This window comes from Cupressus sempervirens, chromosome 4 (assembly GCF_028749045.1).
Source record: "Cupressus sempervirens isolate cs-2001-9-10 chromosome 4, ASM2874904v1, whole genome shotgun sequence".
Taxonomy (NCBI): Eukaryota; Viridiplantae; Streptophyta; class Pinopsida; order Cupressales; family Cupressaceae; genus Cupressus; species Cupressus sempervirens.
Window position 1 is genome coordinate 28,709,537 of NC_143121.1, and position 18,422 is coordinate 28,727,958.

At 36.2% G+C, this 18,422-nt stretch overlaps 1 protein-coding gene across 1 annotated transcript in view; it reads left to right on the plus strand.

Annotated features, from left to right (window-relative positions):
* The first annotated feature begins 2,707 nt into the window (after positions 1 to 2,707).
* ABC1 (ABC transporter 1) overlaps positions 2,708 to 18,422 on the plus strand; it is a 204,574-nt gene continuing 188,859 nt past the window's right edge. The window contains exon 1 of the mRNA XM_089824290.1: positions 2,708 to 3,789. Within this exon, the coding sequence (XP_089680416.1) occupies positions 3,083 to 3,789 (707 nt within the window). The 5' untranslated portion in view covers positions 2,708 to 3,082. The remainder of the gene's footprint in view (positions 3,790 to 18,422) is intronic.

An 18,422-nucleotide genomic window follows, 5' to 3' on the forward strand; every position in this document is an offset into this window, starting at 1 on the left:
ATGTATCTCAAATTTTCAAACAAAAAACTCAATTCTTTTACAAAAAATATTGATTCTAAATAATAGATTTGAACAAGCTTCCATAGATAGATTTCATGTTAATATGATGATCACAAAAACATAATGCAATTACAACACAATACATTCTCAATAATACATTTCAACAAGATTCCATGTAAATATGATCATCACAAAAAAAATACAACTAGAACACAATATAATTTCAAATAAAAAGAATAGAGAAATCTCTGACATACCATGTACTCCAATAGCAACAGACAAAAGCTTTTAGAAATGTAATTTAAAAATAATCAACCAATGCTATAAATAAGGAAACAACAATTCTAGAGAATTCCATAATTAATGCTCACACAAGACAAATGTTGACTTAAAAATAATTTATTAGCCACAACTATACATTTTTTTTTTTCTGACATCTATAATCGCATCCATAATCAATGCTCACAGGACAAAGGTTGACCCATATGCCATATCTCAAATTGCTTACCCTGTTGTAGTGTATTGTTTGTTTGTGTTGATTTCTTAGAAATAAAATATAATGGCATCCATAATCAATGCTCACAGGACAAATGTTGACCCATATGTCATCTCTCAAATTGATTACCTTGTTGCAGTGTGTTGTTTGTTTGTGTTGATTTGGTACAAATGGAATATAATGACATCCATAATCAATGCTCACAGGACAAATGTTGACCCATATGTCCTCTCTATAATTATTACTTATTATGTTCTCTTGTTTTGTTTGTTTCTGTTGATTTCTTCGAAATGGAATACAACTATAACCATAATAGATTAATATCTAAAGTGTGCAAAAAGAGAAAAATAAATGATTTTATGTGCAAAAAAAAAAAATTAAAAACTTTCAAACTCATGACTGTAGCACACATAGACCAATCAAATTGTATGAAAATAAGTTTCATTAAGTTGGCAAAAATGTCAAAAAAAGATGTCTATAGTAGAAAATGGATATCAATAAATAAAAGCTCCTGATTGAACAAACTAATAAGATCATTCGCTTTTAACGAATGCATAAATTTCCTACCATAGACAAGAACTAATAATAAATTTGACTTAAAAATTTCATAATTAAATTCTAATAAAAATATCACAAATATTAATAAATATGTCAGACATATGAACTTTCTTTTCAAGAACAATATAATTACTATAGGGGCTTAAGGGGCTTTCTAATGAATGGTTCATAAGGCACAACACTTGGTGAAGGTTTTGCAAATGGGGTTGCAAGCTTTGGGTTTAACTATGGAGGAAACTCTGTAGTTAAGCGCGCTCAGGCTGGAGTAGTACTGGGATGGGTGACCTCCCGGGAAGTCCCGGTGCTTCACCCCTGTGAGCATCACCTAGATCCAATGAGTGCTAAGTGTTCCATTTATTCTCATGAGAGATGGATTCATGTTGAATCACTACTCATGAAACATGGGTCATCGAGTTTTACTCAAAATCACACAGTTAAATCCTGATATTCATATCACAATTTGACTAGCTGTGGAAATTATCTCCTACTTATCAATTGATGAGCTTAAGGGGCTTTCTAATGAATGGTTCATAAGGCACAACACTTGGTGAAGGTTTTGCAAATGGGGTTGCAAGCTTTGGGTTTAACTATGGAGGAAACTCTGTAGTTAAGCGCGCTCAGGCTGGAGTAGTACTGGGATGGGTGACCTCCCGGGAAGTCCCGGTGCTTCACCCCTGTGAGCATCACCTAGATCCAATGAGTGCTAAGTGTTCCATTTATTCTCATGAGAGATGGATTCATGTTGAATCACTACTCATGAAACATGGGTCATCGAGTTTGACTCAAAATCACACAGTTAAATCCTGATATTCATATCACAATTTGACTAGCTGTGGAAATTATCTCCTACTTATCAATTGATGAGCTTAAGGGGCTTTCTAATGAATGGTTCATAAGGCACAACACTTGGTGAAGGTTTTGCAAATGGGGTTGCAAGCTTTGGGTTTAACTATGGAGGAAACTCTGTAGTTAAGCGCGCTCAGGCTGGAGTAGTACTGGGATGGGTGACCTCCCGGGAAGTCTCGGTGCTTCACCCCTGTGAGCATCACCTAGATCCAATGAGTGCTAAGTGTTCCATTTATTCTCATGAGAGATGGATTCATGTTGAATCACTACTCATGAAACATGGGTCATCGAGTTTGACTCAAAATCACACAGTTAAATCCTGATATTCATATCACAATTTGATTAGCTGTGGAAATTATCTCCTACTTATCAATTGATGAGCTTAAGGGGCTTTCTAATGAATGGTTCATAAGGCACAACACTTGGTGAAGGTTTTGCAAATGGGGTTGCAAGCTTTGGGTTTAACTATGGAGGAAACTCTGTAGTTAAGCGCGCTCAGGCTGGAGTAGTACTGGGATGGGTGACCTCCCGGGAAGTCCCGGTGCTTCACCCCTGTGAGCATCACCTAGATCCAATGAGTGTTAAGTGTTCCATTTATTCTCATGAGAGATGGATTCATGTTGAATCACTACTCATGAAACATGGGTCATCGAGTTTGACTCAAAATCACACAGTTAAATCCTGATATTCATATCACAATAATTACTATAGTTAAAAGTGTACAATCATTTAATCAATTTTTTCACTTTTCAATTATATAAATCTTCATTTATGCTTTCATCATACAGCTTCACCTCCTTTGGATGCATAGACGTCCAAAGCCGTTGTTGAATGCTCATGGCGCTGACGCTGATTTTGTTTTTGCGAAATTCAATTCTAATCGAAACTCTGCATCGATATATTAAATTACTCGCCATACTAATTAATAATTCATTATTTTCATAAACGTCTATGAGCAGTTCTTCTCTAATTTGGAGTCGTGGCGCCGCTGCTGACTTTGATTATGCAGAATTCAATGCTAATGCAATTCAGAACTCCTATCGTCAGAAGTCATTCCCACACATACATACAAATTTATTATTATTTGAGTTAGAATATATCAAACTCTGCAATTCTGCAGATTTAAATTTGAGTTAGAATATATCAAACTCTGCAATTCTGCATATTTCCGCAGTGTTTGGCATGGCTCGAACCCGCGAGCTCAAGAAAATAATAGATGGAGTTACGTTAGTAGCAAAGGAAGCTGCTCAGTCTTCTGTGGCAATGAAATCGCTACAGAATGGTGACATTGGAAGCTTCATTTCTCTTTCGCTAAATAACCTCGTTAATACTGCTACGGATCTTGCCGGGCTCACGCGAGGAAAGATACACGAGTATGAAAAAGCTAATAAAAGGAAGAAAAGTAGCGTCGTTTATTTCACAGCTGTCTCTGAAAACTCGGCGCCAAGTGAAGAAATTAATGTTGCAGAACGACGTAGGGTGGAATTTGAGCGGGAGATTTCTCCGGTGACGGAGAATTTTCGAGACCCAAAACAAATTAGGGCAAATTCTTTAGGGCAGGAGAGATTTGTCGCCGATTTTGGGGAGAATGTGGTGGATACCAGTGTAAATCTGACCCATCCAGGAGCAAATCTGGTGGACAATGAACCAATGGTTGCAGAGCCTTTGGCGGATTCTGTGATAGGAAGCGCAGAAGATTTGAAGGATTCGAAGAGGGAGGGTGACGTGTCAAATGTTGGAGACGTGAGAGATGATATGCCAAATGCTGTCGTCAGGAAGCCCAACGTGGCAAGTGCCGGGGACAAGAAAGCCTCCGTGTCAGTGCCAGTGAAGAAGCGAAAACTGCGGGAGAGAAGGGTGCCTGAAACTCCTTTTGGAAGGGCATTAGGGTTTGTTCGTTTAGTCTTTTAGCTTGTTGTTTCTTTATTTGAAACATTATCAGAGTTGCCTTGTTTTGTCATTTAACATAAATTCTGAAATGTATTTATAATCTGTATCAACTTGAATTTGCTTTTATTATCTGTATCGGTTTTTTACTATCGAATATAGTCTATGTTATTTTGAAATCGACATCAAACTCTTTTGTATGTGTAACTATTGGGGTAGATTGTGCTCTTCCTTTTAAGGTTGTGTAGATGTGCGTAGACCACAGTAATAAAGATTCTTAGATGGGGATTACTGATGACTGTAATTGATTCTTATATGGTGTAATTCATAACACATTCTTTCAACCTACATTTAAACGTGGATTATATTTAAATGTATTCCCTGTTTTTGGTAGGCTAGAACTAAGTTGACAAATTCTTAAGATTTGTAAACATGGATCATAGTCAAATGTAAATTATAATTGACACATGACCATTCCCGTCACATATGTTAAATTTGGATAAGTGGATCTGAGTGGCATGTAATTTATTATAGTATACTGCAACTCACACCACATCTTAAAGGTTTGTTAACCTGGATCATCAAATGTAACCCATAATTGGTACAATACAATTTGCCTCACATTCTTAAGATTTTAATTATTAATTACACTCAAATGGAAACTATGCAATTTACTCTAGATTCCTAAAATTTGTAAGGATGTATCATGATAAGATGTAATCCATAATTGACTCACTAAAACTAAGTCGACATCCCTAAGATTTTGCAAACATGGGTTATAGTCAAAACGACACATAATTGGTATCAAAACTTATCCCACATTTACAAGATTTGTAAATGCCCATCAGATACGGATCAGTGACATATTATACACTCCACATTTTTTATGATTTACAAACAGGGTTCACAGTGAAATCTAACCTCATAAGGGGTACATCACAATCCAGCCTACATTCTTAATATTTTTTGAACATGTATAACAGTAAAATTTAAATTATAACAAGTATGCTTCAACTCATACTACATTCTAAAGATTTATAAACATAAGAGTCACTGTTAAATATACATCTATCATTGGCATTTTTGAAATGTCTACTCATGGCACTGTTGCTGACTTTGTCTTTGTAGAATTCAATTCTGATACAATATTCAAAATTCTTATTGTCAGAAATCGTTCACACACATTCATACAAATTAAAAATTAATTTATGCTACAAATTCTGCAATTATACATTTTGCCACAGGTTTAAGCATGACTAGAACCCCTGATCCCAAGAAAATAATATATGGTGTTTCCTGTTGAATTTTGGACCAGAAACAATGAAAAGACAATTAAATCAGATTAAATGTAAAGCAATTAGACAACACAATGCAATTATCCTTGGAAAAATTATCCTCAACAAGGGAAGCAACCCAACCCACTGAAAAGTAATTCCTTTATTGAGATCCTTAGAACTTATTACGAAAATTCTGCTACTGATAAAAATCTTCAGAACTCAATGATCACACTTTGATCAGAGTTCTTAACAAAAATATCTCCTCAAGCAAGACATGATGCAAAGAAAAATAATACAATAGATCATAGCATTTATTCACATATTGGATACTACCTAACATAACAAGCTGCTCATACACAGAGAGACAATTGAAACAAATTCAATACAGGTATGATCCAGTAGACACACGTCGAGGAAGCTTGAAAAACTTTTAATTTTCAGAGCTGAGAGAGCTTTATGATTTACAAAGGCACTGTGACAAAAAAATTTCTTTGGAAGGAATAGAATATTAATTATGAGCTGATACTATATAAGATATGAGTCTCATCGGTCACACTGGTACTTGATTGCTGTTACATACTTCACTGCCATACAATATTAAAATGATTTAGCACTAATAGAAGTGACATTATTTAGTGGAATGAAAAATGGTTGCCGCTTGAAATAGGAAAGAGAATGCTTTATCCACAAAAGAACCTGGACAAGTAAGATGTTATGTCATCAGCTCTAGAATATTATCAGTGCCAAGTCATGAAGTCTAGTTGATATATGAGGACATAAGATACTAAGAGATAGTAATCGTGGACCATTTCCACTGAAGAAACACACAGAGATGTCGCACAGAAGAACGGAGATGCATGAGCACAAAAAATGATGAGAGCACAAGGAGAACAACATACAGCAGCATGAGAGTGTAGCAGAGAACACTGATAAAGGTAGACACCATGAATGAAAATGCGATGACATTATGAGCTCTTGCAGAGACAAACATCATAACTGGACCAATAATTATAAAGCAACATAGAATAAGAAATATCTGTAATCTCCAGGGGTGGGGTAAGATCTCTATCGCAGCTACCCTTGTTTTTCCACATTTCCTTAATGGAAAAGGAAGCTGTTCAGTCTTCTGTGGCAGGAAATTGCTACAGAATGGTCATATGGGTGCTTCATTTCTCTTTTGCTAGATAGCCTCGGAAACATTGCTACAGATTGGCAGGCTTATGTGAAATAACATTGTTTAGTTCATTGATGCCTTTAAAAACTTGGCACCAAATGAAGAAATTCATGTTCTAGGACCTATGATCAATTTGAACTGGGATTATTCTGACGATAGAGTTCTTTCGAGAGCCCAAAGAAATCAGGCAGTTTTCTTTAGGACAGGTGAGAATTGTAGCCAATTTGGAGGCAAATGTGCTGGATAGAAGGGAAAATTTGATGCAATTGGGGGTAAATCTGGTGTATTCTGTATCAATTGATTCACAGCCAATTTTGAAGGTGCAGTAATGCAGAAAGTTTGGTGGATTTTAAGAGAGGATGACATGGCAAATCTTGGAAATGTGAGGGATTACATGTTGATTATTGTTGTCAGGAAGTCCTATGTGGGAGTTGTTGTGGATAGGAAAGCCACAATGTTAGTGTTGACTTGGTGATCAACGCTTGCTTGGAGATTTGTGATATGGCTTAACAGCCTCCCATGGGTTGGGTTAAATATGGCATTTGTATAGGGCATTGACAGTTTGAACTTTTGGTGCAACAACAAATGATTTTCCAAAATTGGTATTAGAGCCTCAAGTCTCCTCAAGTCTCAAGTTTGAGTCTCCCTTCAATGGGTGATGAAGGCTTAGTCATCGTTAAGGGTGGAGATTGTTGACTTGGTGGTCAACAACTCCTTGGAGATGCTTGATTTGGCTTAACCACCTCCCACGGGTCGGGTTAAATCTGGCATTTGTATTGGGCATTGACAGCTCAAGCTTTTGGAGCAACGACAAATGAGTCCGACAGTTAGTGTTAGAAGCAAAAGTTGTGTGAGCGAATGGTGCTTGGAACCGCTTTTAGAACAAAATTAGCATTTGTTTGTTTCATCTTTTAAGTTGTCATTTCTTCATTTGCAAGAAAATCAGAATTGGCTTTTTTTGTTATTTAATACGAAATATAAATGTTTTTGTAATCTGTTTCAAATGGAATTGTTTTTATGATCTGCATCGATTTTTAATTTTGTGTCTGATCAAATTCTTTTGAGAATGTTATTATTGGGGTAGGTTTTATGCTTCTGTTAAAGCTTGCATAGATATATATCGATATATACAACAAATCTCAAAGATTATGTGGGAGTTCAACCACAGTTTAACCATAACGAGGGTTGTGACGGAAGACATGATGAGGTGCTCCAAGCATCCTCTACCCTAGGCCCAACTACAGGACCTTGTTCTCTTTGGCTTCATGGTCCTTTACCCTCTTTAGGAGTTGATATACCTTGTGAGGACTGCATGTTATTCTCCTCTTTCAAGTCAACTTCTCACCTTCTATGATTGAGGATCCTGTTGTGACCTTTTTACACCATCACCCCATTGCAAATGTGGATCTCCTCTTTTAGCTTGTAGTCTTTAGGTTAGTTGGGTTTTTTGCAGTAAATTCAGCAGTTCAGTGCTCTCAAAGACTAGTGGTGGTAAAGAAATCAAGTGGCCAAGTTGCAATCTTAAGTGGGAATGTTGAATTCTGGGGTCAAGTTATAGTGGGTTAAATGAAAATTCTAAGTGTTTTTAAATTTGGGCTAGCCAATTAGTCCACAATTCCATATAAAGGCATATTCCATGGATAAGGGTCGTAAAATCCTTGTAGAAATTGATTTTTCACACTTTGAATGGTCAAAATTTTAAAGAAAGTCATTTTTCACTATAAAAATACACAAAATCCAGACTTACAATGAATTTTCCCACTTATTTTAATCGAAATCCTGACATGGTATGCATTTTCTCTCTTTAATTAGCATATAAATCTAGACATACTATGAATTTCCCCACTTTGGATGACATTTGCTTGAAACTTTTCCAAGTGTGGAAATTATCTAGACATTGGTCGATTTTTCCTAAACTAGAATCTAGTGAGAAAAGATGACAATGAAGAGTCCAAACACAAGGCAAATCTCCCTTTGGTTTTGTATTAAGCCAAATTTTGGAGGGCGAAGATAGAAATATCTAGACATGAGTCATTTTTCCTTTGGGAGCAATTTGGAAAGTGAATTTTCCGAAGTGTGGATTTCATCCACACATGGGTCATTTTTCCCTTAAGAGTGATTATGGAAATTGGATTTTTTCTTCTAAGTGTGGAATTCATCCTTCCACACATGGGTCTTTTTTTCCTCAAGAATGATAATGGAAATCGATTTTTTTTCAAAGTATGGAAGATGACTATCTTGATGTGGGTCAAATTTCCCTTTTAAGAGTAAACAAGATGAATTTTTTTAATGAAAATTGAATACTATCCTTGCTATGGTTCAATTTCCCTACTTGAAATAAGTGGAAATAATGTGTGGATGTCACCCATTTGATCTGTGGATGTGAAGTTCGGAAATATAATTGGGACTTGGCCAATTTTGAGAGATCCATGCATGGATTGATTTTTCCGTGATAGCCCCTTTTTTAAATTAATAAATAAATTAAACATGGGAAATTAATTAACTAAAAGGGAAGCTTCTAGAAGGTGAAACTCTTTTATCCCACATTGCTTGTGGGAGGTAAATGACAAGTCAAATCACCTTAAAGGCTAGCAGCTATAGTGAAATGCCATGAAGATCTTTGAAAGACAAAGGCCAAGGTGTTAATTTCTTAAATCTAGTATATAGGTAAATAGATCAGATCTAGATTTACACTACTAGATTTATTTAACGAAATAAAGCAGCGGAAAACTTAGAAAAACAAAACACATTCATACACAATTCATATGCTCTTTAATCAGTTCATCATTCAAAATAACTTCAGAACTTTCAAGAGCTTTTATTACATGGGAAAATGGCTCTGAAACAAGTTACAAACAAAACAGAAAACTTGGAGTATACTTGGTATTGCTACCTTCTCCTTTGCTGTTAACTGTTGTAAACTTTCTTCTTTCTGCCCAGCTGAAAATCAGAAGTCTCTTCTGTAATTCTCTCTCTCTCTCTCTCTCTCTCTCTCTCTCTCTCTCTCTCTCTCAAAATGTCCTTCTTGAGAAAGATTATTAAATTATGTTTAACCCTTACGTATCTTTTATAATAGCAGTTGGGAAAAATAGTCCTCCTTGAAGTCTACTTCCATAAAGTAGAGTCCTACTTGAACTCTTCTTCTTAGGTATGTACTTTAATTAGTTAGGTGGATAAAGTAGAGTCCTACTTGAACTCTACTTCTAACTTACCTTTATGAGCTACAATTATCAACACTCCCTCTTAGCGAGGAAGGCATTCACCACCAGTCCAAGTTTGTCTCGAAAGAAAACAAACTTCCCTTTTAGCAAGGGTTTGGCGAGTATGTTTGCAACTTGTTCACTCGTCGAAATATACTAAAGCTTAATTGTTCCCTTCAAGACCTTGTCTCTGATGAAATGATATTTGATCTCAATGTGTTTTGACCTATCATGAAACACTGTATTCTCTGAGAGTTTTATGCAACTTTGATTGTCACAATTAATCACAGTAGGCTCGAAATCCTGATCAAATAAACTTGTAAGCAACTTACGAATCCAAACTGCTTCACAACTTGCCAAATTGGCTGTCATGTACTCAACTAAAGCTGAACTGAGTGCTATTGAGGTTTGCTTCCTACTGAACTAAGAAATCATGGCTGACCCTAAATTGAAACAACATCCTGAAGTACTCTTCTGATTTGTATCACTCTTGCCCAATCTAAATCAGAATACCCTTGCAACTTTACCCCATCTCCATAGAGGTATTGCAAACCATACTCCATTGTACCCTGCAAATATCTGAGCACATGCTTTGTTGTGATTCGATGAACCTGTCTTGGCTGTCCCATATACCGACTCAAGGTGTTTACAACAAAACAAATGTTTGATCGAGTGTTTTTGAGATACATCAATGAGCCAATTAATTGCTTGTCTGACTTTGAAGAATCAACCTTCTTCAGGTTGGTTACCATCGGAGTAGCCATTGATCTATTGTTCTACATCTTGAATCTCTTAAGGTCTGCAGTGTATACTTCCCTTGTCCGAGAAAGATCTCACTCGATCTTTGCCAAACCTCAAGTCTTAGAAAGTAATGTATCAACCAAATGTCCTCCATCTCAAATTGTGTTACCACATAGAGCACCAAGATGAGGATCTCAGATCCAACTAGTATGAAGTATCGGTTGGAATTTGCCTCACTCTTGGTAAAACCCATGTTGTGCAAATTGTTGTCGATCCTGGAGTACCCTTGGAGCTTGTTTGAGTCAATACAAGGCTTTCTTAAGCCTGCATAGTTGCGACTCTCTGTCATGTACCTCAAACTCCTGTGGCTGCTCTATATATACTTCTTCCTCAGCAATTCCATTGAGGAATGTTGTCTTCACATCCATCTGGTGAATCCTCCACCCTAACTCTGAAGCAATGGATATAACAACTCGAATAGAAGAATATCTAGCAATAGGAGCAAAGGTCTCGTCGTAGTCAACTCCCTCTTTCTGAGAGAATCCTCTAGCTACAAATCTTGCTTTATACTTCTCTACACTGCCATTTGTTGCAAGTTTGATTTTGAACAACCATCTAGAAGTCACTACTGACTTCCCCACTGGTCTTTGCACACATTCCCAAACATTATTTTTTATGATGGAGTTATGCTCCTCCACCATGGCATCTCTCAACACCTATTCTGTCATGCCCAAACTACATGGGCAAAAACACACAATTTTTTTTTTAAATTATAATTATTAGAATGCTCAAAGTTCGATAAGGTTGAATCACATTTCAAGAAAAGATTCTCTTCATTTCATCTTAAGTTACATATCTTGTGAAGGCATACATCGTTAGAATGAAGCTCTCAATATTAAAATAATATTGATGTTTATTTCGTTTCATATTAATCTTAAAACAATAGATTTAAATTTCCTCTATAACAATACATGAAAATTATTTAAATAACAATTTAAATGAGTTCGTTCCAAATTATTTTGAAAATATCAGATCAAGAATTTATTACAAGAAACATTACATCTACCCATATCCCTATATAAACTATTAAGTTATGATCAATTATCAACCTATTAAAGAAAGACTAAATAATATTCAAAGACTAATTAAAATTAACATTAATATTAAAAAAACTAAATTTTACTATCATAATGTATAACTAACTAAAAACAATCTTAAAATAAATTAACTAACTACAACCATAAACTAACTTTTGTAATATCATAGCAATTTTTAAAAACAATAATTAACAATGTCAATTTAAACTAACCTACAATAACAACTTATAAACTAACACTATTAACAAATGACAAAACAAAATTAACTAACACCTAACTAAAATTATTAACAAATAAATTAATCTAAAACTAAACTAAACTAACATTATAAAAACTAACTTAAATCAACTTAGTTAATAACTACAAACTAAATTTAAAATAACTTACAATTAAATAAAATTAAACTAACAAGCAAATAAACTAATCTAACCTAACTAACATCTAAACTAACCCCTTAACACTCTAACTTAATTTAATCATTTTAAATAACACAAATTAAAATAAATAAATAAAAACAAACAAACTAAACTAAACTAGACTAACCTAACATCATACTAACCTATACTAACCTTACCCCTACTAACACCTACACTAACCCCCCCCTACCTCTACTCCCCCTACACCCTACCACAAACCCCCACCTGCCAAAACGGCTCTCTCCCCCACTTAACCACGCACTTCCCAAGCGCTGTGCTTGGGACAGCGCGCTGCCAAGGGGGTACATATTGACACCCGGCCTCCCATCAGACTGTGAGGTGGCGACCAAACTCAAGGGGGGGTGTAAAAGCATAAAAAAAAATAGTTAAATCTCCTAAACGTGGGCAACGAAATCAATGGAGGGGACAGAGGGTGATGTCATCCCATGTGATGACAGTTTGACTTTGCAAAAATTTAAAACAATTTTAAATCTTCCCTCCATACTGACGTCCAAGGAAGAAGGTAGGGCATTGATGTTATAAAGTTTTATAGGTAGCAAAATAGATATTTAGGATATTAGATATTAGTATAATGTTTCTTTAGTTATTCATATTCATTTTATTGATTATTTATTTTGAATTTAAATTTGAAACAAGGAATCAACAGAGAATATTCTCTGTTCCACAAATAAATTAATTTCCTTCCTCTATGCAAAATCCAGAGAGCATTTTGCTCTTGGGGGAAATTTTTTTTGAAGCTTTATTTTTCTAAGTATAGATTACAAAGTGATGTATATATATATATATATATATATATATATTTACAAGGAGTATATTAATTGAATGGATTTAAAACATGGAGTTAATAATCGTGTCACAACAATGCATGATTAATTTGATTTCCTAAACAAACTTGAATTAAATTATATCAACCATATCCATTATTTTCTTTCCTTAACATAATTTTCATTTTGAACATATAAGGAAACTGGAAAATTTTGCTCAATTAAACCATCATCAAAACATCTTATTTCCGATGTGCATCCATCTAATTTAAAATTACGATTGAATCACATGATAAAGAATTATACTCAATCATCATTTCATTGGCAAACCTGATTCAAAGGCTCAACCGGGAAAGAACCAGGAAGAAAACCCGGCATTGTTGCCATTACAACAAGGTTTTGAGATACAAATAACATAGGATTTCAATCCTAAATTACAACACTTAAATTAAATTTCCTTCATGACCCTCATCAAGGGTTCCATATCAAATTCTGCAACGCATTTCTACGAACCGTGCAGGAAACAGAATCTGACCAGGTGACCACAAGCATGACCAAGAAACAAAACAAACATACATATTCATACAAGGCTTTCACAATAGGATTCACAATGAATCAAAACTAGGGAAAGGTGGATTTTTCCAACAGGAGATGTCAAACACAACACCAAACCAGGTGCCCAATCGAGGCTATAAATCAAGAACTTCCGTTCTTCCATTTTAACATGCCATACTCATACGAGGTTTGTGCTGACAGGTAGGGGCCCATAACACCCTACCCTCTCTCCCTCTTCTCGTCCTGAGAAGAGACTCTACACTGTTGGAGTCCAACTAAAAGGACCTTTCTCGAAATTGGCCACTTCTGCCCTCTCCAAGGCTGAGTAATGCCAAAACACCTATGCAAGAAAATCTCAAAATTCAAACATAAACAAGAAAAGAAAACATTAAAAAAAAAACATGGTTTTCAAATCTTCCCAACATACCCACAATCATACAAGCATTCAAACATCAACAAGGTAGCATAAGCATGAGACAAACATGAAAATCTGAACAAGGAGATGAGAATTCCTACCTGCACAAAGAGGTAATGGCAAATGAACAAGTTTGAGTAGAGTTTTTCCCTTCCTTGCTTCAATCTTCCAAGACTCCTCTCTAAATGTAGAGATTGGGTAACAACCCCTACTACTCCAAGAAGGGCCTCTAAATAAGCCTCAAACTCAACCGCCAACAAAAAACAATAACTTCTCCCACCCACCTACAAATCTAGAAGCTCCTAACTCAAGCCACACTATGGTTAAACACTAAGTGGAGTTGAGGTAAGGCAACTCATGGTAACCACTTGCAATTTTCGCACATAGGTAAAATGAGACTTTTTGAGTGATCTCAAAAGTCAACAAAAGGGGCTTAGGGGTTGGAAAAGACCCCCAACCCATACCCATACCCCTTGGGTATAAATATTTCATGTTTTAAAGCCTTAGGAATAAGTTTAGAGCCAAACAAAAGCTAGAAATTAAATAGGACCATCTAACAACTCAAAAATGCAGATCAAGCACTAATTCGGATTAAGGGTGACTAAACTCGATTAAGAACCCAATTAGCAAACAGACAGTAACTTAATCCGACTTAGGTCCAAAGGTTACACAGCTAAACCTAACTAGCACGCTAAAGAACATAAACAATTCACGAGTGTCAAGCGACACTAAAAGAACACAGTTACGAACATTAACATTTACTGATCACAGAAAGATACATACATCTCACAATTAAAATACTTGAATTACGAACAACAAGGTTTCCAAAATTAGCACATAGAGATCAGTTCTGTTCCTCCGTCGGTTTTCCCGGCTAAAATATCTGCACACTCATTGCACACATCAGTAGTCGCATAAAATCACATGTACATATATATATACGTATCAGAAATTCACATAAATTGAAACATACATCAATCAGGGTTTCTTTCATCCTACTTAATTCTTAACCATTTAAAATCTCTTAAATCAAAGTATCAATCCTACATTTACTGATTTCATCGACGTACATATACATAAAACATTAAATGACAAACATCAAATATCTGAAAATAACATCACACAGCATGAAATAATATAATATGTTCTAAGCATCAGATAATGTCTCGACATCTCAAGTCGTGAGTATCAAAATGATAATAAGGTATCACTATGCTACGATGGGTCGGGGCGAGGCCTCACATATTCGCTAGCTGCTTCCTCAAAGCTGGAAGGCTTTGAGTCTATGATGCTGTCTATCAAGGCCATACACGTCATAAACTTCTATGGAGGCCTACTCTCCTTGAATGTGGTTTTGAGAACCTCAACATGTTCCTGAGCATCTCCCAAGGTTTGCTCAAACCATCTGGGCCTCCTAACTAATTTAGAAGGGTTTAGTTGTCCCTCTCTTGAAGTTTGGCCCTTTGTACTAGAAGTTTGTGAACTCTTCTCACCATTTGAACCCTCTTGCAAAATATTCTCTACAACTGTCGGTGGATCATGAGATTTCTTGGAGGCTAAGTTAAATACAAACTTGCTCACAACTGTCCTCCGTTGCAGATACAAATCTCTTTGGATCGAGTTTCATTGTTGGGAAATGAAGCTTTGACATTTTTGCCAAGAGCACAACCTCTACATACCCCTTCTTGCTCCACCCTAAACTCTGGAAATCCAGTGACCATCTCTCTTAATATAGGTAGTGCTTTATGATGCAAGTGCTCCATCCTCTTGTACCACAACTCACACAAGCTTTCACTGTTATGCACCAGTGCTTGAATAGAGTTACCCTGTAACCTATATAAGTTGCCTTCCCTAAATCCAATCCTCACAGCTGTGTCTAGATTGGCTCCCTTTGGGCATATAAACACTTGCTCTTTCTGGAAGGTAATTGTGTAACCTTTGTCCTCCATAATTGAGATGGACAATGAGTTCTTCAAACTAAGTACGTACAACACTTCTTGAGCATCAATTGATCCTCCTAACTCAACTTGAAACTGTACTATTCCTTGTCCCTTAACTGCATTCAAGGCATCATTACCAAGCTCCACAATGATCCCTGATTCATACTCACAAACTTGATTGAACAACTTTTGTGCTTCAGTCATGTGACGAGAGACACCACTGTCCAAGTACCAAGCACTTCTAACTATAGTGTCAGTAGAAAGATCGGCTACAAGGGAAAAATCATTCTCAAACTTTGTTGCAAATTCACTCAATTGAGTCTTTGTTGTTGTAGCTGTTGCTACCTATTGTGTCTTTCTTGTGCCTTTCTTCTTCTCTGGACATTGAGAAGCATAGTGACCTTGCTTATGACAAAAAAAGCACTTGATCTTGCTTAAGTCTTTCTTCTTTTCATGATGATGTCCTTCTCCATAATTGTTACCTTTTCTAGTGAAAACTTCCCCTTTGCTTTTCTTAGTCTTGGTGATGAGGGCCAAGTTTTCATCACCACTTCCTTGCTTGTTGGACCTAAACTCTTCACGAGTCTCCTCTTGAATACAATCAATAGCCTTTGCCAATCTGGAATGTTTTCTTGAGCACAAATTCCCTTCACAAATGGTTCCCATGACTTGGTGAAACCATTTAGAGCTACATTCACTAGCCCTTCATCCAAGATCTTTTCTCCAACTGCTGCAAGCTGATTTGTGTGATCCTCATAAGGTAAGTGGTAACATTATCAGATTTTGTCATCCGACACTCTCAGAGCTTGTTCTTTAGAACCATCTTCTGGTTCATATTGTCACTTTGAAATAGACCAACTAAGGCATTAGACATGTCCTTGGCTTTTGTCTTTTCTGCTATATGCGGAATCAAGTGATCCTTTACAACATCTTTACAACATCTAGAATGACCCTTTGTACTTTTGTGTCCTTATCCTGTGCTACTTGAAGTGCAAGATCTGTTTGTAGTGGAAGAACCTTTTTTACATTCTCCCACAAGTCTTGCCCTTTGAGAAGCAATATGACTCTTGCCTTCCATTGAAAGCAGTTTGAAATTCCATCTAGCCTGTCTTTGAACTTGAGACTATTGGCTGCCATATCTATCTTGTGCTTTTCTTTTGGAGCTTACTTCTCTAATACCATGTTAATTTCTTAAATCTAGTATCTAGGTAAATAGATCAGATCTAGATTTAGACTATGAAATAATGTAGCAGAAAACTTAGAAAAGAAAAACTTATACGTACATAGTTCATATGCTCTTCAATCAACAGGAGCTCCTAGTACATGGGAATATGGCTTTGAAACAAGTTACAAACATAACAGAAAACTTGGATTATACTTGGTATTGCTACCTTCTCCTTTGCTGTTAACCATTGTAAACATTCTTCATTCTGCCTGCTGAAAATCAGAAGTCTCTTCTTTGATTCTCTCTCTCTCTCTCTCTCTCAATGTCCTTGAGAAAGATTATTAAATTCTGTTTAACCCTTAGCTTCCTTTTATAATAGCAGTTGGGAGAAATAGTCTTACTTGAAATCTACTTCCATAAAGTAGAGTTCTACTCGAACTACGATATGCAGAATTACAGAATTTAGAATTATAATATGCTTACCCACATGGACGTCTTTGTTGCAGTAATTTGCAAGACAAAGTTGCGAACTATCAACCAGAGCTGTCCTAGACAATGTACGGGCATTTCTTAAATAGGCAATTTTATGCTGCCTGGGAAGGTTCTAAACACTTAAAGTTAATACCTTGGGCCAATAGACCCTAACAATATATATAGAGTCGGCCAAATACACCTTTGACATTTATTTTAGAACTTTTGGTAGACCCAACTTCGGAAGGCCATAACTTTCAAACCATTGCTCCGATTGGCTAGTATAACCACTTTTCAGAATCCTCAGCTTCCGATTTACTTGCTTGGATCCGCACAAGCACCCATCCATCGAGTTTTCGGGCCTCATCCAAGCACGTTTAGGCTTTCAACGGTGAACTTGAAGTTTTTATACCAAAATTGTACACCAAAAATCCGCAATAAATCCATGAATACTCATGATATAGCATTGAGCTTCAACTGGTAGGCTGATATATCCAAGTTGAACATGCAACTTCGAAATTAGGACATTCTGAGCTCGTATGACTGACTTACAAAGTAGCAAGCCTCCAGAAACAACAACTCTGCACTGAGACAACCCTTATTCAAGAAACAAAAGGGAAATATTTTTGGGTGATGCAAGATTGCTCTCACACCCAAGATGCTCTTGCATCACTCTACTTCTTAGGTGACTACTTTAATTAGTTAGGTGGATAAAGTGGAATTCTACTTGAACTCTACTTCCTCAAAGTAGAGTCCTACTTGAACTCTACTTCTAACTTACCTTTATGAGCTACAATTATCAACAAAAGGTGGCTAAGACAAGAAATGAAGAGGCTAAGAGAGGATCAATCCAGCTTTCCAGGGCTGGATATTAGGCGATGAAGATTATATTGGCCATTGTAGGAATTCTGATGTTGTTGTGACTGAGATCATAAAGCCTGAGGTGAGTGGTGTATGCAGATTTAAGTCTGAAAATATCCTCCATGGAAGCGATTTCTCATCAAAATTCTTTGTTTACTCTAGCTTCTAAATCTATCCCTCAATCATGGTAGACCAAACAGAGATGTTTTTCTGAACTTTGGAGGCAATTAGAAGGCTGGAAGTGAGGTGTATACAGACCCAATCTGCTGACCTTCTGAGGTTGGATGATTTTCTTGTAAAATCATACAGATTTATTAATGCCAAAGGCTACCGGCACATTGTTTCAGATTGATTCCCATCATTTGACACACATTTTGCATCCATTCCAAGGCTGAAACAAAGGCATTTACAGGTCCAACTCTGAGGTTATTCTTAGAGGGGTGATTTTTCTGATAAATCGTAGAAAATAATTTAGAAGCCAAAGCATCCCAAACTTGTTTGCTGAGTCTTCATTGGCCAAATACCAACCATTTGCAAC